Raw genomic sequence first — 24,372 nt, forward strand, 5'->3', positions numbered from 1 at the left:
TTCACGCCATTATGGTATTGAAGGCTATCAGTTCGCCAACCCAAACCGATGCATTTGTTTGCTCTTGAACATGCGTCGCAAGGTTTGTCGCCCCTGGAGGTGACAAAGTGACGCTGTTGCCACCAGCAAAAGATCAGCTGCTCTTACGGCACTGTGGTCTTATGTATTGTGTAGAAATGGTCTTCTGCAGACCTTGTGTTTCTGGTACTTCATTGCCTTCTTTCAAATGCAGTGTGAAGTCTCAACCAGCTATGCTATCCGTTGTGGGTGCACATCTTCATTTGTAAGATGTCCAGACTGGCCTATGGGGTGATAAATGCGTGTTGCATTTTTCCATATTTTTGTTACAAGTTCTGCTCTTTGACTTCAGTGGCTAAAAGTAATTAGTTTTAAATGGTAGAAAGTACTCTCACTTTTACCCAGTGACCACCAGCAAAGTTGTACTTCACTCAGGATCAGCTATATGTGGCTATGCGTGCAGTTTGCTGCCTTCCACAGGTATGATATTCTCATTCGCTGAGGTGCCAACTTGTCCCCAGGTATAGTTCCAAAGTTCACAGCTTCTTTTTAGTCTTATACTTGACTTAAAATTACATGGGACCCACTCAAACAGAAATATTGCACCAGACATGATAATTCACGCCTGCTCACTGAAAAAAAGCACCATCATGCAACATGGCCTCAGGCTAGAGGTCCTCAATCTTTTGGCCCTTAGGGAAAACCTCAACTGCTGAAGAAACCTCTTTGTCTTGTCTTCTGTCCCATTTCACCCAACATGCATGCGAAAAAAAGCATGCAGACTTATAGACCCCTTCAAGGAATAGTCACATTCAAAAATAATAGATGGCTGTTTGGTCAAACAGACTGCTGTAAGCAATTGCAGCACGGTCTGTCAGGATGTAGTAGGTGAACAAAAGGTTAAAATTGAGGCATGCATGGCTTTAGTTGGCTGGGAAGCCCAGAAAACACTCCAAATAACCCAAAGATTCCGTGAAACCTGGTTATGGACCCATGCTTTAGATATCGTTTAAGAGTGATTTTTTAGTCTGCTTTCGTCAACTGCTTGGCCCCCTTTTTATTCTCCAAGATGACCCAGAAACATATCTGTTGAATTGTTTGTTTGGAGAACATATTTTGTAGCAGTAGTAAATACCTCAGTATTGGACCTTATTCTGTCAGATATCCACTGGGCAAATTTTCTAGAAATATAGCAATTAGATGGCAATTAGATTTACTATTGATATGTCCTGAAAAGGATGGCAGGAAAAAAATTGGCTGTCCATGTGTTGTGGATGTCAAAAGTTGGTAATCATGCATTCTGTACTTTAATAGATAAACATGTTTGGGCATACAGTAGACACTGCATATCTTGTTCAGCTAGTAAGATAAAATGTATGAGATGGCTATGAAATTTTCCCGACTTGCATGAATCATGGCTTAATCAGAATTATCACTGAGACTGCCTTAACTAACGTTTTTCGCAAAAAAAAAAAAAAAAAAAAGAGTTCTGTGCGGCATCGTATAGCTTTTGTCCGCTGAACAAGACTATCATGCTTAAAAATGGCAGAAATAAATGCAAACAGCCGTTTTTACAAGAAAACGAGCACCAGTGAGTCCGCCCTCCAAGCAAACGCCGTTGTCGGTAATTGGCTGGGTCGAAAATGACGTCATTCGCGGTATGCCAGGCTGGCGCCGGCAGTGTTGCTGCGTGCGCGTTACTTCAGGTGACTTTACACCTCGATTTAAAATGTTATTGATTATATTCAAACAATGTAAAACACCTTAGACAGCTACCGTACGCGTCCGATCAACCAACAGTTAAAGAAAAAAAAAAAAAACGGCGTTGCGAAAGACGCTGTTGAGTACGTCGACAGCGAAAGCAAAGTCGGCACATTTGCGCGAGTCGGAAAGCGCAAAAGCCTCCTCCGCTTTAACTGCCCACACTAAACCTCGTTTCAGTAGCAACAAAAGGAATATGCATTGTATATGATGCAATCCTAGTTCACAGCGCGTTTATACACCTTTCGAGTGACCCCGCCGGGGTGGTGCAGTGGTAAGACGCCCGACCACTGTGCCGGAGTACCCGGGTTCGAGCCTGACCTCGGTGGCTGCGCTTCGATAGGGGAGAAAACCTGGGCCAGGGGGCGCTGCGCCGCTCTGTGCGTCAGCGCCCTCCATGGAGATCCCGTCAAAACCTACGCGCAGTGCGGCCGCGTCGTCTGCTCCCCGCCGCATAGAAAAGCATGCTGTCGTCTGCTCCGCGCTGCTCTCCAGCACGTGTTTGCGCGCGCGCACTCGGTTGTTTCTCTCCTCCTCCGGCCGCATTCTGGTCGCCGTCGCGCTCCAACAAAGGAGGCAAGAAAAAAAAAACTGGAATGAAAAAGTGACGGCGCGCTTTTTCGCAAAACTCGTGGAAGTGTTTTTCTCTCTTCTCTCTTTCGTGTTGAAACGATGGTTGTCGGTTTCTTTTTTTTTTAGGTATCTCGTACCGCTCGTATCTCGCACCTCTGTTTGTAACTGGCGGTGCCGCAGCAGCCATCGCAGAACCAAGTCGGCCTCAAGAAACAGATATATGTCATTAATGCCATCACTCGGCGCTTATAAAGGGAAAACACATACGTTAATCGTCCTATCCTCATACGCGATCCTGCTTCGGGAGCTTAAAACTGCGCATTCGCTAGAGGAGATAACTGAACTAGGGATTGCACAGCGTAGCTGTGGAATTAAGAAGACAAAGGTTTACTTGGAGAGATGTCCCCGCCTGCATGAAAAGTCGTCAGGCATTTCCTCGCTCTTCGTCTCACGGAGAGAGGAAACTGCCGAAAGAATGGCATGCCTCGGCTTCTCGCCAGTGACCCAGGTCGTTAAGAAACCTCTCATCGTTAAAGGTAGATAAGTCATTGATTTCGGATGGCAGTGCCACAGCAGCGAACTCCCCTTGACCGCTGTCAGCAGGAACCAAAGGGTAAGGCGGCATGCTTTGTGCCTTTGTAGGGAACGCGTCCTAAACGCGCCGAAAGCAGGCACCACGGCGCCGGCAGCATCGCCTAAAACGTCTGTCCCCAAAGAGTTGAATAGGCCCCTTTCAAGTGACCAGCCACAAATGGAAAGGAAGCTCCCCAACCAGCGCCCGGAGCACTCGTCGCTGTGTACACGCGTATCAATTCTCAACGAGAAGGCTGGACCATTCATTCTCTGAACATGGAAGAGACATCAAGAGGTGCCACCTCAAGTCGTTCAAAATACCTGTCGCTTGCCTCTGCCTTCGAGTACCGAATTCGCGTTCATGTTTTTTTTTTTTTTTTTTTTTTTTTTTTTTGTCTGAGCCTGCCAACAAGCGCTCTTTGAAAACAATGTCCGCGGCGATCAATTAATCATAATTTCTCACTTTCGAAAGCACCGATAAAAAGCGTGCCTCCAGCCAGCCTCTATGTCAGCCGGGGCACAGAAAAAGCAAAAATAAGAAACACCACTGGCAAAGAGCGCCGGCTTTGCGCGCACAGACACACGACCATCCCCCCTCGTCCTCACTCTCCTTCTCCCGCTCCGCTTGCACGTGCGGCTGCCTGTAGCACGCGCTCCCGAGCGAGCGGGCTGCGCAGACTCCGCAGACAGCCGCGTGCAGCGCGGGCGCGGATGCGCGTAGGTTTTGTAGTTCCTCTCCGCTCCGCTGGAAACCGAGCGCTGGCGTCGCGGAGCAAACTCCAGCTTTGGTTCGCAATGGTATAGTGCATAGCAATGGAGGCGAAACGGAGTGGCGTCCGTGTGCTGTGCGTGTCAGTGCACGTTAAAGAACCCCAGGTGGTCGAAATTTCCGGAGTCCTCCACTAAGGCGTTTCTCATAGCCTTAGTCGCTTTGGGACGTTAAACCCCACAAACAAACCAACCAACCAACACCTTTCGAGTATCGCCCAACGGCGCAACGACAAACGCACGCGTATTGCAGCTACAGCCCTTTATAGCTATATAGTCTGCGCGGTGCGCTGTTCAACGCAACGCCGACAATGGTCCGGCTTTAGCCGCATTATGAAATCAAATAGGTTCGCAGCACCTGCAGCTTCGGAACGGAGCCGGCAGGGAGCGCGGCGGACAGGGGCTCTGTGCTTTAGGCTTTAGGGCTCTGGCCGCGAGCGCACTCCGTGGTCGGCGCTATCGGCGCTGTAGTAAACGGGCTACTCATAGAACTGCCTACTGCATATCGCTTTGTCTGACAATTAAATGAAGATAGCATTAATTACGACGGCGCCCTAGCAGCGGAGCCAATGTATACAAGAAGATCGGATGAACCGCGGCGACTGCTGTGAAAAGAAACTTGCTTGTATCACAGTTATCACTCCTACCAATATCTCGGTACGGGTCAGCAATCCTTAATAGGGGTTAATTTTTGACATTCCGTTATCCCTGGACTCGTTATTTAAGATAACAAATTTGAGCACGGCAAGGGATCCACGGACAGCTTGCGGAAGGCAGCGGCCGGTACGGCATATGGAGGCTTCCTACAAAACAATCCAATAGAAAACTAATAGCCTATCAGATTATTGATATTGGTTTTATAGGTCTGCCAGAGTATTGGTCGTATGAGTATCCTAGCCTATTGGTTTTACAGGTCTGCTGTAGTGTTGGTTTTATAGATCTTGTTTATTGGTTGTATATATGTTATGGCTTTATCGGTCCTATGGCATCTGGTAAAACAGATAGGTCTATAATGCCAGTACGCCCATAGCTGTCAGTAATCTGATTGACCTACAAAACCAGTAAGCTTCCTACTGGTTTTGCAGGCCCTATAAAATTTTGGTCTCATCGAGCACCTAGCTACGCGTGTTTACCTCTCCGGACACCTGAAGGCAGAGTGCAGCTATGTTCCATTTTTTGGGGATGAGTTACGCAGCAGGTGCATGTATACACATTTTAATCCACAATGACAGCGGCAACGCATACTGGCACATAATCCAAACATCCAGGTAGCCCTCGATTCCAAGATTGCGGACTTCGGCCCGATGATGTAGTCTCTCCAATACTAAGGCACCTGAAAGAAATAAAAAATTGCGTTACAGCTCGTAAAATAAGCAAATTCAAGAGCGCGACAGCACCACGACTTCAAAAAATCGGCGCAAATATATACCGGCAACAGCGATTGCGCGCTTATTCATGCGGATGCAATTAAAGGAGGCGCCGCCATTATTGAACGCCGAGGTAGCTGCTGAATCAACATTCCGGCTTGCGCCTCACCAAAGGTTCTGCCACTTGAACACAGTGCGCACGACATTCGAAAACAGATTAACGCTAAAACGTTCCATCAATACTTTCAAGAAGTCGTGCCGACAACTTTCAAACTCGGCGCTGCGTTATATCACACCGCGCGATTCAAATTCCTTTGTTGGCGCGCAGGCAACGGCATTCTGCAACGCAAAGCCACATCATACACTGACAAAGTATAAACGTCAGCCCGAAGTTGCAAGTGATGCACACGTACCTGATCAAAAGCTGAACGTGCGCTGGAACGTTGATATCCTCGAGAAGCACCCCGAAAAACGGCGAAAACGAGCACCGAAATGACCGAACTGCCGCCGGCCCGATTGGCGATTGCGCCAGTGGCCCAGCGCCAATGCCTCTAGAGAGTTCCCTCTGAGAACGCATCGAGAGCAGACGTGTTTTCGCCAGCTCCGGTGCCTCTCCCAGCGATTCTCGACCCGCCGCCCCAAGCGGGGCTCCAGTTCCCAGAAAACCGTCTGGCCCACCTCGCGCTGCCGCGGCTCTTCCCTCCGCCCGGCGGCTATAGTGCCGGCTGCGAGCCCGCGACTCTTCGCAACTCACCAGCGACGGCACGGTGGACGGAGACGACAGGATGGAACCTACACCATTGAATTCTGACACGGAAGCGAGATGTAATCGGGCAATTGAGGCTCGGCGCATCGCTGGATCCGATCAACGAACCGATCAGCAGGCCGCTACCAGCACGCCCGTTCAACCACCGGCCGGCGCAGTCTGAACCAGGCAAGTCATCTCCAACTTTTGTAAAACGTCAAGCGCCCCTACCAAAACTCCCGCCACAATATCTAAAAATTGTGTTCCGACCGATAGGAGGCCTAGACCTCAGAAAGCACAACGGAGGATATATACTGTCCCTAGTTACCACCGCATTCCGACTTCCAGCGGAGATCATCCGAAAACAAGACGTGATCCGCATCAACCCCCGACACAATTCCTTCACCATCAGTACACCATCAGAAGAACGAGCTCGCCAATGTATACGTTCGGCTAGAGCAGATCAAAATTATCGACCAAACCTATCCAGTGAGGCCGTACATTTCCCCATCGGATAACGCCATCTACGACCAAACCTCGGAAGAGATATTTTCCCAGATGAAAACATTCAACCAGAGTTCCGAATACGAGATCACCGACGCAAGGGAGCTCGGACCTACAAAATCCATTCTTGTCACCTTTGTACGCACTAGTACGGCCCCAAAACAGCTTCGATTCTACGGCGTGATATACCTCTGCCACCCTTTCCTCCCCAAAGCTGAGGCTTGCTATAGCTTCAGACGGCCCGGGCATCGCAGCGACGTTTGCACGGAACAGAAGCGAAACCTATGCCAAAGACGTGTGATATATGTGGCATCACGCAGTGGTGGGCCCTCCCACGTGCGAACCTCTGTGCATCCTCTGTGAGGGCCCGCACTTCACAGGCTCCCGGGACTGCCCGAACCGGTTTGATATACCGGGATACAATAAACCGACCCCGGACCCCAAGACGGAGGACGCTGATTGAGACCAGCCGCGCAGATCCAGATGCAAGCATCGCAAGGCCTCCGAGAGCCGGAACCGTTAGCACCAGCGATCGCAGTCCTCAACCAGAAAGAAGACCGACATCTCCAAAACCAGGGACCGATCCCAGTCCTTCCCGCCTCTAGTCGACCAGCCTCCTCAGCCAGAAAATAAGGTGAGATGAAGCCCGCGATCTTCCTCACTTTCCGATCTCCCTCCCTGAGCAGGGAGGGGCTCCGCAGAATCTTCGGCGATTTCATCCAGGCCAGTTTAGCGCATAAATTTTGATGGACGCTTAACTTCCTTCGGTGACTTAAGCGTGCGGCCGAGGCGCGAACCATTCTCGTTCATCTATATTTTAATATTATTGGTGACCGCAATGGTCACCTTCTGAGTGATGTCTTCCAGGACCTCCAAAGTTAGAAAGCTGGCCTACCAACTCAGCTAGAGTATTTTCTACAGGTATGCGGCTGTCCACTGCCTTTTCCTGAGGGCCCTCGCACATAGGCTCGGGTCCCGCAGGGCGCACCACTGGGTCCGCCGGCGATGACGGCGGGGAAGGTGGGTCTGCGTGTGCAGAGCGTAAAATTTTGTTTTCTGCAGCTAGCGGAGCTACCTGCGCACGAAGCGCTGCCATTTCGTGGCGCATCTCTACGATTTCGGGGGAGAGAGAGGAAGGGGTGCGAGAGGCAGGAAAGGAGGCCACCCCAGCCCAGCTGCTATACCTTGTTCGATGAGTTCTTGGAAGCTGCAGACGTTGATGACCCACTACCTGCGAGCTCCGGAAAGTTCTTAGCCTGGATAACCGGATCGCCCTGGTCCTGTGAAATCTTCGGTGACGTCCTCGATGACGGCTTCTTGGAGGATGGCGGTGACGGTCGCGCCGCCGCATCGCCTTTTTTTTTTGTGTACTTTATGAGCAGTTCACTATCTTTTCCCAAGAGAGAGGACCGCGGGCAGTACCTCTCCGGCAGAATTTTGTATTTTGTCTTGTTCATTGTTCTCCTATAGCTATAGTGCCTTTCTCGCTCATCGGCCCAGTCACGCACCTGCCTGGAATGGTAAGTCTGATCACTACGCGCTGACTAGAAAAAAAAAAAAAAAAACAATGAGAAGGGGGGCACCTTTAGCAAGGCCAGGTGCTTTAAAAGGGGAACTGTGAGTGAATGACCCAAGTGCGCTCACATAGTGCATTTTGCGGTTCTTACTTTTTTCCTCTGAAAAAGGCGAAGAACGCAACTGAAAGCGTTAGAAATGAGCTTGGAGACGCCACCGCCTTTTCGGAAATATATGGATTTCAATGTGATGCTTTGCTGAATTATCAGTCGTGAGACAGGATCGCTGCTGCATCTAAGTATTAAAAAGAAAAAAAAAAGCCACTTCACTCGCACTGCGTGGTTGGGTGCAGAGCAAACTTCACAGGAAACCATGATGACAGAGGAAGTAGAAAAGAGGCTGTGTTTCGGTACTGTGCTGCGCTTCCGCGCCGGGTGTGGGTGGCCCTAGCGACGCCACCGGGTCGCTTCACGCGCTCACAAAAATATTTGTTTTTAATGACACGAGGAAAATACTTTTCGAACGTCGAACGACGTTTATTTTACAACCGAGCAAAAGAGGCTCACAGTCAGAGAGCGCCGAAGGGCGTGGCGCGCCGCTCCGCAACAGCTGCGTATCGGCTGGTTGACTTTGTGTAATCTTTTAACACGCGGTACCTTCAGTGCAGAACGACTGAACTGGAGAAAACAAACGGCACCAGAAGCAAGCGTGCAAAACGCGCGGCCGGCCTGCATGCATTCCGCGATTGACGTCGCATCTGCATGTTGCCGCCCCGCCCCCGCTGCTTCCTGCAGCGAAGAAGGCGTGCCCGCAGCGCTTTTTTAACAAACGATTTCGTTTTTCTCATCGACATAGTTCAGAAGAAATTGACATATGATTAATAAAGTCCTTTCTTTCCAACCACAGAATTTTGTGCAATTTGAAAACCGTTTCAGCTTCCCTTTAATATTTGTACCTTTCTGCATATTCTTCGGAAAGGCTATCTGCTTAGCTTATGGCTTGACAAGTGTATTATTACATTAATGCTATTAGTATTCTATATTAAAGATATGCTACTATTAACTGGATATTTTAGCGTCAGAGATGCATGCAGCTTGTTTGATTTTGTTCGATTTCCTGCCAAATATATAATGTGCTAGGAATTACTTCTATTTAACTGCACCAAGTGAAATAGTGCCATATGTAAAGCGTGATGTTTGGAATGTATGCAAGAAGTTAAGACGGACTCTTGTGCGTTTTTCCTTGATAAAATGCAAATAATGTTAAATATGGACTGCCATTCTCCCAACTCGTGCTTTATATTTTCGGCATTATAGTGCTGTCAAACTAGTAATTTTAGAGCTCTGACGCTGCCCAGAGCTCTCATAGTTGGGGAAAATCCACTTCAAAAAATTTAGGGATAACTCATTATACCAAGTGCTTTCTTTAACTGTTTACAGGCCGTTGTTTTAAACCCTGTGAGAGATATGTCAGTGCGGCCTGTGCAGGTGGATTGTACAGTAAGGTGGACATTGTTCACATGATAGAGCTCGGTGATTTAGCAATAACTAGGATTAACTAATGGAGATTTTTGCTTTTCATTTGAGGAGCCAAAATTATATTAGAAATATGAAGGCGGCAACATAAGGTCAGGAGTCCAGTTTTAAATTTTCGTTATCAGCAATGCAGTTCGAAATATTTAACGTCAAAAATACGCATTTTTAGCTCGTAAAGCTGGCTTCCTGCAATGCACATTTTTTAAAATATCGTCGCATTGTCCTTTTCTTATGCCGTAAATGCAGTGAACGTGATTTCCGCGACAATAGAAATACATTTATCATAGCGGAGACCTGCTAGAGTAGACATATATCGGTTTACAGGACGCCGCCTACGCGCAAGGCGTGCCCACTGCCTGTTCCTGGAAGGCGATACTTCTCCGCCATGCCGTTTTAAAAGAAAACGCTTACCATAGTAAGCGTTTCCTTTTTAGAGAGAGAGTAAGCGGCTTCGGACAGACATCGGCGAAATCCGTGATTGCGGCTAGTAGTGCTACGCAATAAAATGTTTGCCAGCCCCCCCCCCCCCCCCCCCCCTGAGTATCTGCTACCTAATCACCAGAAGCACCTGAACTGGGGTGGCGGGAGTAAAGGGATAGTAAGCAAGAGGGAGAGGAAATAAAAAAGGCGAGCGACACGAAACGGGTAGGTTAAAAATAAAAAAGGCATACGTACAATATATGTTACAGGGGAACTGTACTGCTTGAGGCCCGCCCGCAAATTTTCTTAGACCACTGAAGCACTTCACAGCGGGCAGGCCTCCACAATATTTGCTGCGACGGCATCAGCTTGCTGCGATCGGTGCGGCGCGTCGCTCAGGCTATCGCACATGTGTCTCCTGCTTTATGATACCATATCTGCGTTTTGGTCTGCTCTCCCTCCCTTGGAAAGCGACGCGAGCGACTGACGCGGGATTTTGTTCAAAACGCGGCCTAACAATGTCGAGTTAAATATTATTCCAGTGTACATCTAGGTACTTGACACTTTGGTGTTATATCATCTGTTCAGGCTTGCAGTGTTTCATGTACCACAGTTCATGTGCCATGCATGCACGCAACCACACATGTTATGCATGCACACACCCCCATGCACATGTTTGCAACCGTGGGCTCCCTTTCCGATGACGTCATCAGTGCTTGCTTGGTGTATCGGATGCTCCCAAGTGATGTGGGCGGGCAGGGCGCAGACGCAATGGCAACTTGTTTTCTTGATTTGATGATGACGAGGAGAAGGAGGACTTTGGGATATTCGCACTCTCGGCGTCCAGGGGAAGGGGAGATGGGAGGTTGGGAAGGGGTGGGAGTTGATTTCCGATAGTGCTTGCGCTTGCCGGCATGGGTTGAGTTGAGGAAGAGAAGGAGCATCATTTTTTTTTTGATCGTCAATACTTTCGGTGCTAAAGAAGCTAGCTTGAAACTGTTTGCATTGCGGAGAGGAGTGATGAGGTACCTATATATTGCTCGTGTACATTTTCTAGTTTTAGTAAAGAGCTTTTCATTGGCCCTTAAGTGTAACGCTGTCGCGTGAAATATCCTTTAAAAGCGCAGCTTAGGGTCCTTCCCCATCCCCCTGCAATTTTTCTAACACCTTTTAAATAATTGGCTGCTGGACGCCTTCAGAGAGGAGGTGTTTCGATGTCTCCCTCATCCGATGAAAAGGTGTATACTCCATTCATGGCACCCTTCTACTAAGGCCGGACGAAATTTTTGTTGAGCGAAGTTCTTGTTTTTATTACAACTGCAGTGATGGTGTAAATGGTGACTAAATCTCAGCTGAACAACTGCTGATGTATTTCTACAGGACCCATTAATTGGTCCAATCTTGTTTTTGTAGAAAACAATATGCAGATATCATTCTCAAGGAAATCATTCCATGGCTTCCAATCGGACATACCGAATTGAAGCGCTAATGTCGACCTCCCAGTTGTAGTGGTAGAACTGGAACCAATTGATCATTGGAATTGTGACTCCAAAGTAAATGATCCAGCTGGAACTGTAAAGCAATTTGACTGCATGCCTGTCTGAGCGCTTGGAAACCGATTGGACTACCCCAATTGATCACGATGTCCAAATGGCTGGTCTATTGAATTCAGTATAATGCCCAATTTACGCGAAATTATGCGAAAATTCTTCCGTCGGCGTTGTGAAGACTGGATGGAACCCATGAAGGATGACGTCATCACGAAGGCGTACGGCCGGCTCAGGAGACGGATGTTAACGTAATGTCTCGAACTTCGTACTAAAATTGTGACGCAACCATCTCTGCGCAGCATTCCGGCTGGTGTCGTAGCATTGGTCGCATTAACCATCCATAAACAAGTTCGAGGCTCTTGCGACTTGTATGGATTAGAACCAACTACATATATGTACAGCATTTGTCAAAAGTTCAGAGCCCATGGGGTTTGCTTTTGAGCCACACTGTGTAGCTCGTAATGCATTCCCATTGCATCAAATTTCCTTAAAGGCATATTTTTTATCGTATACCTTATTCATCTGGAAGCATTTCCATGAATGCTAAAGAAGCGCCACTATGTATACGTACAGTCTATAGAGAGCTGCTACTTACAATTGTAGGCATTTAAAATTAACCGAAGTTGTCGCTTGAAACGTCCTCTTTGAATATGCAAACATATCAGTCAGTTCAGTCCAGTCGTTCAGTCGTGTCCGACTCTTCGTGACCCTATGGACCATGTCACGCCACGCTTTCCGGTCTCTCACTATCTTCCTAACATCACATAACTATGCAAACATCACTCACAGTGAATACAATATACTAGCTGAAAATTTTCAATACATGTCGAAAACCTAACTCGATATCATTTCACCCGCGCGCCTGTAAACTTTTCGCAGTATTAAATGTACCTGTCGTATTTTTTGTATAAATATCGCAGGTACCTATTTCTAATCAATTCGTACATCCCAACCGAGTTCACTTCATCCCATTTAGCAAGTCCAATTGGACTCATTATTGCTATAAGCTCCTCCTCTGCAACCAATCAATCAGACTTCTCCCAACGGATTAAACCAATTGGAGTGGATTCCTTTTTTGGGGAGGGGTATATTTGTGCTTGCGCTTTGACGATTTATTTATCCCGCTTGCATGTCATTTGTTGTTGATAGCATGCCGCAGGAAAATACAAGCGCACGTTTCTGAAATAGAGGTAAGATACGTCAGTGCCTGCGAATTATGTTCGCTCATGCGCGGTGAGCAGATGTGAACGCGGCGTGCCGTCAGCCCGCGGAACGAGTAACCGCTCACCCGCTTTTGAAACGCCTTTGCATGGAGGGGGGGAGTTGTGGCTAGTGCCTCGCCAAGAGAGTTGGGGGTGCACAGACGGGCGCCGGTACGCAGTACTATATGGAGCACAATGGACTCAATTTGTATACATAGATTGTTTTCATCATGAAATAAAATTATATATAATCATCATAGTAGATCGTGTTGTCCCCATTTCGTCGCGACAGGCACCGAAATGCGAATGGAAGAATTTTATTCTTGAATGTACCGTTTCTTTTCTTAGTTTGCAGAAATGTTTTGACGGATGCTCTGAGCAATATCGAAGGCGAGCGCTACGAATTTCGTAAAGCGCTTCATGTAAAATAAAATAAGAGCTTTATTGTTTAAAATCTCCCTTTATTTGGTAAGCGGTGGACTACTTAATGCAGTCTCGTACAGGAAGATCTTTCCGAAACTGTAACTGTCACGTCTTATGCAATGAGCCTCGCAGATGATACGCTTCCCCGATTCCGAAACTGCCTCGGCCGCTGCCTCGTAAATCCGCTCCGTCGGCAGTTCGGCAGTGGAGCGCCACATTGATCCGGCCGACATCAATGGGCAATTGGTTTCGAACTCGGAACTCACCAACGTTATAGTTCACTATAACCAACGTTTATCAACTCACTTTAAGGGAACGCTTGGTGCACGTTATACAATAAATAACAAAAATATGACGGCGTGTTCGTCCCAGCGTTTTCAAATGTCGTTGGTTTTGAAAAGTCGCAAGTAGAGAATGTTTAAATTATTGAATAAAAATTCAAAAAATCTACAAATAATATTGACATTTTGGCTTTAATTAATACTTTAACTTTTATTTACAAGCGGAAGAAAAACAATCGTTGATGCTGTTACTGTTACTACCGTTCAGCTGGTTCAGCACGCACTCGTTGTCTAATTGGTCCACTAACACTGTACTTCTACAGTCCAAACTATGCGCCGCACGTGTTCGAAGCTCTTCCAAGAAGTCTCACATTTACTATATTTTCAATGTCCCGATTCCTTACAGGCTTCGTGCGGCGCCTACAGGTTGGTTGCGTTTGTACAAGACTTGCATAAATTGACTTTCGGTGTTAGGAATCCTTTCAAGACCTTTCAAACCATCCCGGCGAGCAATGTATCAGAACTGTTCCGTCTCATGCAGGTTCTTAGGTACCTTTCAAATGAGGCGCTCAGAACAAGCGGTGAAAGAAGTTTGTCCAGTATTCTGCAGAAGAAATTCCCTGAGGCGGCGGACATCCAGGTGAAAGATATATCAGGTAATGTCCGCGCTGTTTCTGAACTTCGATGTTCAGTTTCTCGCGAATGTTCGTAGACCGTAGCGACTCCTGACGAGCGAAACTTACTATAAGATAGTACCGCGTCTGAGCGGTCCTCTTTGGCGTTCCATAATATAGTGTTCGAATAAGCGTGTGCAGGACCATGATATTGCTTCTGGGTTTAAGACAGACCTCTACCATGTGATAACAACGGCCATCAGCTGCCGCCGGAGGCTCTTGAATCCTGCGCTTGCTGCTCGTTTTATACGAATGAGCTTGAAACTGTTCCCCACCCCCCTCCCATTTTTTTTTTATTTAGTATAGCTGATGTATAACAAAAGCGCATTCATAATACAGTGCGAACAGACCTGTACAATAAAAGGAAAACAGATATACAGTGACGTATAGCTGCTGATGCATCTCTTTGTAGACAGTCGTGTAACAGAGGCCGTAATTTATATATATAATTGACGAAAACTGCCAACAAAGTCAATTTCAGATGCAACAAGCAAACGATGTCACTCCGTGCTCACCGACCCGCCATGGGTATGTTGCTCGTGACGCCGTCACATTTTATTTATTTAAAAGGCCCTTATGGCTGAGGGTATTGCATTGAAAGAGGAGGGGGAGGGGAGGGAGGGGGTTTACATGCAAATGATCAAACACCACGAAGGTAAAAACTGAAAAAACACAGCATATGACATTGGAAGAAAAATATTAATTAGTTATAAACAATGTGCATGCATAAGGGAGAACCAAATGTTTATAATTAGCGACCCTCTGGGATGTATAATTGCATTGCAAGATGTCTGTACTACATCCAGAAGCAATATCAAGCTTCTTCGGGGATACGTAGCCGAGCAATGTACTGTACAACGTGCCCAAGCAGCGTGAAGTGAACGCCAACGAAGATTTTTGCCTTGATTGCCTAAACGGCAATCTGAGCAGGTTTCTTGCTCGGCCATCAGTGTATGCACATCTTTTTTGCATTGCAAAGACAGAGACGTGTTTGTGCCTCAGTGGGCATACTGAGCTGTCTACAACCAGAAATTCCTTCACTCCTGGCCGAGGAGTATGCAGCAGAAGAAAGAATGGGTGGTACATTTGAACAAATTTGTTTGCATGTCGCTGCCAGCAAAAGTCTACAGTATACATTTCACTGCCAGGGATTTATTCTCAACCACAACTAGTAAAAATTGGCTGTGTTTTAGATCTGGTTTAACCTGGAGGACTGCGAAAACAACATCTGCATGGCTACGCTTGCTGTTTTGTTAGGGCTAGGCCTAGTTGTTTTGTTATAGTTGAAGCTTATGGTTTCTTTGAAGAGGCTAGACATGGTGATTATAGAACCGTTTTATTCACATTTCATCTTGGTCCACCGGGAATCGAGCCTCCATTCCTTGGATCCCCAGCCCAGCGCTTTACCAACTGGGCCACGCCCCGGATTGTGAAACACTCTTCATAATTCCCCTTGTCTACCATAGGGATGATAATAATAATAATAATATGGTAGCGGGATTTCGCGAGTGATAGATACTGTGCCTTTCCTTTCCTGTAAACGAATTATAGTATGGCGGTGAACTTTGATGCCTTCAATGAAATGCTGGTTGTGTTCGACAAGGGGCGCGCGATGTACTGTCACAACAGGTCATGACGTCACCAGGCGATTCATGCATATACGCACCAGAGAGGGAGACTGTTGGCGAGGCGATGTAGAGCGCGCGGTGGTGGCGGCGGTCCCGGCGCGCCAGCTGTGAGCCGTGTGATGTCACCCGCTCCTCGCGAATGTGCAGCTCGGACTTTCCAGAGCTCCGCGAAATGGCTCAGTGACTAGAGTAGTGTTGCTTTCACAACAAAAAAATAAAGCAACTGCTTGCACCGCTGGAAAAACTCTGCAAAAGCATATAGCCCAATTTGCAAAAGCTGGATGGAGCATTTAAGTTTGGCACTTCTTTCAAACTAATTATAGGGCCCAGCCATTTCTAAGACAATGTGTGACATGGTGGCTGTAATGTAAGAATGGAGAGGATCACATAATGCGATTCTGTATGGCGACGGCTGCATGTGCTGGTGGTGAATTATGTGGGTAACCTCCTCATTTAGCTGCTACATGACATTGTTGCAGTCGGGCCCTATGGTACACAGTGGACCATAATGAGCGCATTTTAATTTTCCAGCTTTGTATTGTGGTTTATCCACTGGTTTAGCAATGTTTATTGAAGTGAACAAACAATCGCATACAAGGTGCAGCGCAAAAGCTGAATTTTTCTGCGCCTCGAGGCACAGGCTGCATACAGAAATGCACTGTGCAGGTTGCACCAGGAAACACGGAGCGTGCTTATTTACCTTATAGCAAGATGCTTAGACCACCAAGAGATAAGCATTTTTTGGGGTTCCAAGTTTCCAAGTTCTGAAAATGTGCTGAGGGTGGGCATGAAGTACATTTTTTTAGCGTACTCCCTCTGCTCCCCTTAGACACGCTTTGTGTTCTGCAAGATTGGTATACACGCGATCAATCTCACGATCTCATAGCATTCATGATCCCCTTCAGTCCATGTGCGTCTCAGCCAAACTTGGCAAGCTTATATACTTAGCTAAACAGCAATGTGCAATTCTGATGTCCACGTGTACCTGATCTAGTGTCATGAAAGCTTTCAAGCTGTGGCAAATTGTGTGACGTGCACTTGATCGGCACCTCTTCCGGCCAGCTGTTGTCCAATGTGGCCCTCTAATTGGGTTAGTAAATTGCAGTGAAATATGTGACCTGGACTTGATTAGCAAATCTCTGCATTCATTGAATTTTGGTCAGCTGTGCTCCAATCTAGCTCATTATATCTGATTGGGTTAGTGGATTGCAGTGAAATATCAAGCTTGTCGCATATGAACTCCCAATATTATGTGATGGCGCATATTCAGCATTGCCTATTCCAAGCAGTCATCATGCTGCATATTAGGTCATGAACATTGCGAATACAAATTTTTATTTTTTTTCCGATCTTTTACCTTTCAGGTGGATGTGGTGCCATGTATGAAGTATATGTCCAGTCTTCCATATTTAAGAATTTGTCAAGGGTGCAGCAACATAGGTTGGTTAACGAGGTAAGCATCTTGCATTGCCCATTGTGATGTTTTCTGTTTTCTTTGTGTACTTTCTTTGCCAAAAAGAAACCAAGCTATAGGGTTTCTCAGCCATGTAACGGAGCACTCGTGGGGCTCGTTAAGCTCTAAACCTTTGTAAGGTTACGAGTATTTTTGTGGTCACATTTTGAGACCTTTTAGTTTTTAGAGCTGCTGTAAGGCTTTACTATTTGCAATGTTCTCACAACCATCTCTGGAGATCATACTAGTGAATGACATCCAGCTTGGGACGGCATCTCTCACCCACCTGCTCTAGTTTTAGTTTAGTAGAGCAGCACTTTTAGTGTATAATTGTGTTTTGTTTTGCATATTGAGTTGTATTTTGCACACAGCCATGACAGCAGGCGAACATAGCCCCTGTTTGATTGTCGCACAGTATAAGCAGAAAACAAATTCAGTAGCACTTTATCTACCGCAGTGCTCAAACTGCGTGGTAAAAAGTGAGGCATGTTTCCCCTCTAGTTTCTAAGCTCAAGAAGAAGGAGATAGTTTCTAAGCTCAAGAAGAAGGAGATAGTGAAATTAATTAAATATCTCAGCCTGGGCAAGCCTTTTACTATGAAAAAAGAAATGAAGCAGCATAACAAGACAAGGGCAATGAAGAAACACAAATATCTCTTTTCATTTCTCTACATTGCTTTATATATCCAGCGTAATCAATGTTTACATTTGAAAGCATGTGGACACGACTACAATGGTTTGCAAATTGTATTTCAGCCATGAGAAATATAAGACTGATAAATAGTGAAGCACCATTGAGGGTAACATTTTTGAGTAGCAACCGCTTGCTGAGGAAGTTAGAGGCATTTGTCATGCACAATTCAACATATGCAATGCTTGCAGTCAGTAGACGTCGGGTACACACTAATTTCTGAGCGTGTACGGAACTTCACAGAGATGTGGAGCTACAGCCGCAGCCAGTTCCGGCGCCTAATAGCATTTGCTACAGTGAAGAGATAGTAGCTTTGCTTCTCTTTGAAGCCACCTTGATTGGCAAGTGATCGGTGCTAAAAATATATTTGCATCAGGGCTTCACAGTTAATGTCGAGTCAGTAATGCTGCATATCGGTGGTGCTAAAAAAAAACATCCGGTTAGAAGAGCACACTGCATAATGTTGCTACTTTGTATTCTTGCTTTGTTTTTGTGCTCAGACTAGGCAGTTAGATGCAGTAGTATAGGTACTCAATTTTGGGTGCAAAATGGGGCCACACTAGCTGCAAGCTAGTCATGTTTGTGTCACATGTAAACGTATATTGTGACACCTTAACCCATTAAGGCCCATGCAAAGCCTAGTGATACGATTTCTACTACTTTTTGCATATCTTATGAACTAAAGCTTTACCTTTATTGGTTCAGAAATTATGACACTTTACTTTAGAAAGTACACTGGGCGCTTCCCATAGCAATGCGAAGTTAGCACGGTGCGCGAAACGTATTGAATCAGCCATGCTTTATGCAAAGCGTAACATTGCACTTTTCGCGACACCATTTCGACCTTTTGTGACAGACTGTGCAGTGCAACTGTTTTTCGAGTTTCTTGTGAAAATGTCCATGCGGATTGAGAACAACAGCAGCCACAACTGAGGCTGGAAACCTCTTGATGAGTTGGTTAGGTACACCGTAGCCATGTTTATCATCTGTGTAAATAAGAGCCACCACCGCTTTTGCCCTCGGATCCCAATTCTGTAGTTGTTCACAGTTTAATGGTGCAGATCCACACCTCCCATGCCACTGTTGTAGTTGCTGAAGAGGTTCGGTTGCGGCACCTTTACTCTTTTTTTCTCGGACAAGGACCATCGGTATACAGAGCTTAGGGGTTCGATGGTGTCATAGTTTGTCGCCATGGTCACTATACTGTTGTCTTTCCACTTTACAAAAACAACCTCATTTTCGGGATCAAAACAAAAGCAGTATTCTCCCCGTTCCTTTTGCTGCATCTCCTTTTTCGACCTCAGAGGGCATCCGTTCAGACGATTCTCTCGAATAGTCCCAGTTGCTCGAAATCCTAGTTTGCATAAAGATACGAAAAGGCTGTGACTTGTAAAAAAATTGTCAAAAAATACAGCATGGTCGCTGGGTGTTGGTACGACTTCGAGAAGAGAAAGGATGATGTCAGGTGTTGCAGACTTGCCACAGTATGTATCGAAAGCATAACAGTACCCATCGGCACTACACAACATGTAGTTTTTGTAACCGAAGCGTATCAGCTTCCATCTTATAAACTGCTTGCAGGAGTGATGTCCAAAATATTTTGATTGATTCGTCGTCTACCAACAGGATTTGATGAAAAATGCCGTGCTGTCTGAACTTGTTGTTCAGGAGCTCCATCAGCGATCTCACCTTGAACATTCTGTCACTTGTGCCCTGAATCAAATCATTGTCTGCAAGGTGGAAAAAGCTCTTTATGTCCATAAATCGCTATTGTCTCATGCAGTTTGCAACACAGGAAACCCCAGCGTCCTCGTCGAGAGACCAATACATACGCTGACTAGGGAGCTTGTGATAGCCACAAAGCAAGAGAATTCCAATGAATTTCTTTACGTCATCTATGTTGATCACAAAACCGTGTTCATTGTTTTGCTTCGCATATCTTCTGGTTTGTATCAGAATGTTAGTGAGAATTTCTTCATCAAGTATTGTGCTAAAAACTTCAATTGGAGATTTTCCAAAAAACAATGATTTTAGCTTCAACCTCCTCTCCTCAGCACCATTAGTTGAAGTAGCCCAGTGGTACTCTGGCTGGCTCTTCTGCCAAAGTGTACGCTGGACTTTTGCTTTTTTGGTGCGCGGCCTTGCATTGTCGGGAGAGTCCTTACACCCGTCCCAATGTAGCTCCAATGTGCCTACAAAACAATATAAAGACTTGTGTTCATCTAAAATTTAAATCAAGATAGGTACAATGCCAGTAAGTATCTCTGTACTCACCCGAGACGTCGTTTACGACTGTATCTGTCATACTGTCGTCTCCCTCCTCATCAGTGTCCATGCTAGGGTCAGTGGGGACAATAACGACATCCACACGCTCTTCCACATCCACAACGACATCGGCCGCCGCCTCTAGAGCCTCAGACAACTGACAAAACGGTCTTCCAAAGAAAATATGTGGTTCCATTTCGAGGCAACTTACAACCAGAAACACATGTAATCTCTCGCGAAGGCCCATTGTACTAGGCAAAGTAACACCACTATTTATCTACTCCTCAAAGCAAAACAAATCATTATAGCTGTTTCCCACGCTTGGCAGCGATGCTTTTGTTCCTTATAAAGCTGAATCAGTATTGCTTTTTTTTTTTTTTTTTTTTAATATACAGTGCGAAACGGCAGATAAAAAGAAAGAAAGCAGTACTCACCGCGAGCATTCCACTAGCGCACGTTTTCCAAGATTATGACGACTCATAGAATGAAAGAATGTGTTCCGAGTTGATGTAGCAGATTAGGGGAGTCTTGCTGCAACACCTGGTGTCCAAAGTGCAAACTCACAAGATTAGAATATTGGTGCGGAAATTTGTATCGCTCAAAAAACAAGAGTACTTTGTGAAGTATGCTGGGTGCTAATGGGTTAAAATGCTGGCATCTGCAACTACGAGTGAATTGGCTAAGAACTAAAAATTTTCTTGGCATTCGTGTTTGGTCTTTGTGCATGTGTTAGCCATGTCACTGCCACCCTTTCGGTAAGTGGATAGAGCCACTTTGGTACGTGTTGCACCTCCTGCTATATGCCATCAGTAGCACTTCTATTGCACCTGCGATGCCTACACTTAGAGTACTTCTGCCCTGACAAACAATACCATGCACAACATAGCCTTCATGAGAGCTCCTTTACTTAAAGCAGCCAACCCAGATGAATATGTTAATGCAAGTGTTAGGAAGCGCAACCAAGCACAACATAAGGCTTGCACACCTGTAGAATCATTTCTTGGGCACCCATATTGGAATTCCAGTGCCCCCATTGTTTATGAATGTTGCAGATGCAGCTGAGAAACAAACCTGTTGCTTAGTTACTTGTTGCAAAGATGTTATGTGAAGTGGTATCATTTGAAGTGGATCAAATTGTGCTGACACATTATTTTAACAGCATTTCTCATTTGCTGTCATGCTTTTCGCAGGCATTGAAAGCGGAGATACAAGATATGCACGGAATCAGAATCACAACAGCTCTTCCTGGCGACAAATAGAGGCATCCTTTAGGTTATCAAAAACTAGTAGGGAAATGTGTGGCATTGATTCAGGCAGAACTCGGCAAATATTCCGGTGTGACCGAACCTTCTAAAGACATCGTCCACACGACAATAGGTGTCTGTGAGTCCAGGATACCACAATGCTGTATACAGCCAGGCTTTTTCCTCGCCAACTGCACATTCTGATAGTAGTAGGCTTGTGGCTTGTTGTTTGAAAAATGGTATGCGCACAGGTGTTTAGTGTGCATAGCTAACTGTGCCATGCCATGTTTTAAGTAATAATATATGTGGCTACCTGTACTCGTATGCAAAATGAGCATGTAGCCGAGAGCTATAGCTCGTAAACATCATTGCTTTGCACCTAATAAACATGTATAGTTTGTGCAGAACGCACAGACTCTATAGAAATTACTTCATTCACCTTGTACTCTAGGTGTTCATTCCATGGACAAGACATTGTCTCCCTGTTAAAATAAAACACAGGACAGGGTTCGTAGTGGTCCTTGAAGCATATTAGGGGATATTGAAAAGAAAATGAAGCCGGCATCGAGGAAATACCAGCCCCTAATTGCAAAAATACCACTCCTAATGAAAACAAAGCTTCTATAAAGTAGAAATGAGTGAGAACAGAAATAGATGTATTGCTGTGGCACCCCATTCTCTGAATTGAATTTCTCTAAGCTTTGCAAGGTCGACAACTTCATCATTGAGGCTTTCTTAAATTTTCGAACCTTTCTGTATTGCCACCTTTTCGGACGCTTCCTCCAACCCGAAGACCAGTCATGCCGAGGACGTCGTCCCGCGCGCGCGCGCGGTAGCCAAAGTCGATCTGCGCGTGCACATGGCACCTGACGCAAACGCTGATGCTCCATTCTGTCCCTGCCTGATATTTTACGCGTGAGCGTACGTGCTACACGCGTCGGAAACTAGCGACCGATTCACAAAAATAGGAGGGAATGGCGCGACTGTGCTCTTGAAGTCTATTGACCTGTTTACATGGACCTGACATCGGATGGTCGAGTTGGGGAGCTGATATGGGGGGGGGGGCTCGACCCTTCTGTGTTTACATGAACCCGACCAGATGAGCCCAGAACCGACTCTGGACAGGCATGACAAGCGTCGATTATGGCGGAACCTCGCGTCGAGGCGAAGCACTAGCAGCAGACTGCACGGGATTCCGTTTTTTTCCCCGCGCATGTATAGCATTATCCGTACTGTTCTCCTCTCCCACTGTGCCCCGACTCAAACCGACAGCGTTTCTATGCTTCCTGTAGGGGGGTCGAGTCCAGTTAAACCACCCCCTGCACTGGTGTGTACTAGACTCGACCCGTCGTCTTTTCGACCGGTCCCGACGGGGTTTACATGAACCCCGAAACCGGTTTTTGACCCGATAGCTCAATTCAAATAACTCCTGTCGGGTTCAACTAAACGCCGCTTATATAGCTCCCACTGCTCCTTTTCTTCACAGCTTGGATTTAAGTCTCCTGTGCTCTTTCTTCATATTTTGTCATTTTCTCAAACGGCGCGAAAGGGTGACCGAGCCAGTACCAGGAACGACGTCTGCAATGGCACTGGCGTTCGTGGCGCATGGAAATCGGTTTGGAGTCTGGGCTTTAGGAAGTGCCCATGGAGCGGGGCCATGGCGAGACGAGAGAAGGAAGGCGTGGTCGAGAAGTTAGAAGCTTGTGAGACTTCGGCAGAACCATTATGCTGCAGACAGATCCAAGCCTGCGTAAGAACGTCCTGTTTGAGTCATGCACATATATCTAACAGATTCGGGAGAATGACAATCGTTCCTTCAGAACCGGTCTCTCTCCTTGCACCCCCAGCTTGCGTTTCGTGATACAGCGGTTAGCTTTATATGTCGTCTTAAACACTCCAACTCCCCCGTAGACACACCTCGGAGACATATTTGAAGTGGTTTGCTGAATAAAACAGAGCGCAATATCAAACTGGAAAAGGAATGTAAAGAAAAGAGTGGTATTGATGAGAGCAAGAAGACGGGGAGAGCATTGAACAGTGTTTAAAAAGTACAAAATGTCATAAGTTTTCACCGTTCGCCCGAGAGTGCCTGGAACCTGTTTCACGTATAACACATGTAAGTTCACTCTGTGTTAAAGGCCTTGCGCACGTAGCATATTTTTGCCAATGAATCACAAATGCGACACACGAACAAGTAGCTAAGGTGGAGCGCCCAGCCTCAAGCATGAAGACGAAATTTAGCCACATTCTTAGCGCAGTGCTATCGAGCTTGGGAAAGGTTGCCTGCATAAGGATATGGCTTGCCAGGTGTATTATATATTAAAATAATGCTTTTATATTCTATTGAAACTTTAGCACTGGAAGCACATGAAGCTTGTTTGATTTCGCTTGGTTTTCTGCTGAGGATGTAATTACATCATGCCACGAGTGGCCTTTATTTATCTGCACTAAGCTGCATGGTGCCATGGAATGTATGTAGGAAGTTAAGATGGACTCCTGTGCATTTCCCGGTGTTTGCATGTTTTTGCTTTCTTGTTTGGCAAGCGTGAGCACTTTTAAAGGGCCAAAGTTTCCTGATTTTTTTACATAGCAGTGGCACGGCCGCTCGATGGAAGCGCACTAGGTGCGGCCTGCTACGTCGCCCGAAACCGGCGGGAGGCGCCTACTTCCCGTAGCCACCGCCGCGGCGCCACCGTTCGGGGACAGCCGCGCGCAGAGAGCTGCGCCTGGCTGCGCTTTCAGGAGGCGTCGGCGTGGTAGAAGCCTTTTATTTTAGGGATATAAGAGCTCTGCTTCACACAATTAGGCAACACGAATTAGTATATAATGTCATGTCTAGTGTGACCATGTCAGCACCTAGCGCTTGTTCGGCAACGATGCATACTGGAGTGTACCCTGAAAAACTTAAAGGTCAACTCCGGTGGTTTTTCCATCATTCTGTGTTTTTGGTTGAATTACATTCCTCGGCACGTCCTGACTCGAACACAAAAAAAACGTTTTTCGAAATTCTAATTACAAGTATTTTTAAAAAGAAAAAACAGCAAATCGAAACCGAAACTGCTTTTACGGCCAGAAACGACGTCCCAGGTGACGGAATGGTGACGTCACACTCAGTATTAGAGAAACACTCGTACGTGCGTTGGATGGTGAAAATAAAGTATGGAAATCATGAAGCATTGCATA

General features: G+C 46.2%; 1 protein-coding gene across 1 annotated transcript; it reads left to right on the top strand.

Moving 5' to 3' along the window:
* Positions 1-13,509: 13,509 nt before the first annotated feature.
* Positions 13,510-21,623, top strand: LOC146206201 (bolA-like protein 3). The gene is made up of 4 exons (XM_084590829.1): positions 13,510-13,661; positions 13,777-13,891; positions 16,902-16,990; positions 21,136-21,623. The coding sequence occupies exons 1-4, from the start codon at positions 13,623-13,625 to the stop codon at positions 21,202-21,204; spliced, it is 312 nt and encodes a 103-aa protein (XP_084446955.1). The 5' UTR covers positions 13,510-13,622; the 3' UTR covers positions 21,205-21,623.
* The last annotated feature ends 2,749 nt before the right edge of the window (positions 21,624-24,372 follow it).

The sequence above is a fragment of the Amblyomma maculatum genome, chromosome 1 (genome assembly GCF_055883805.1).
Source record: "Amblyomma maculatum isolate TAMU_Amacu chromosome 1, ASM5588380v1, whole genome shotgun sequence".
NCBI lineage: Eukaryota > Metazoa > Arthropoda > Arachnida > Ixodida > Ixodidae > Amblyomma > Amblyomma maculatum.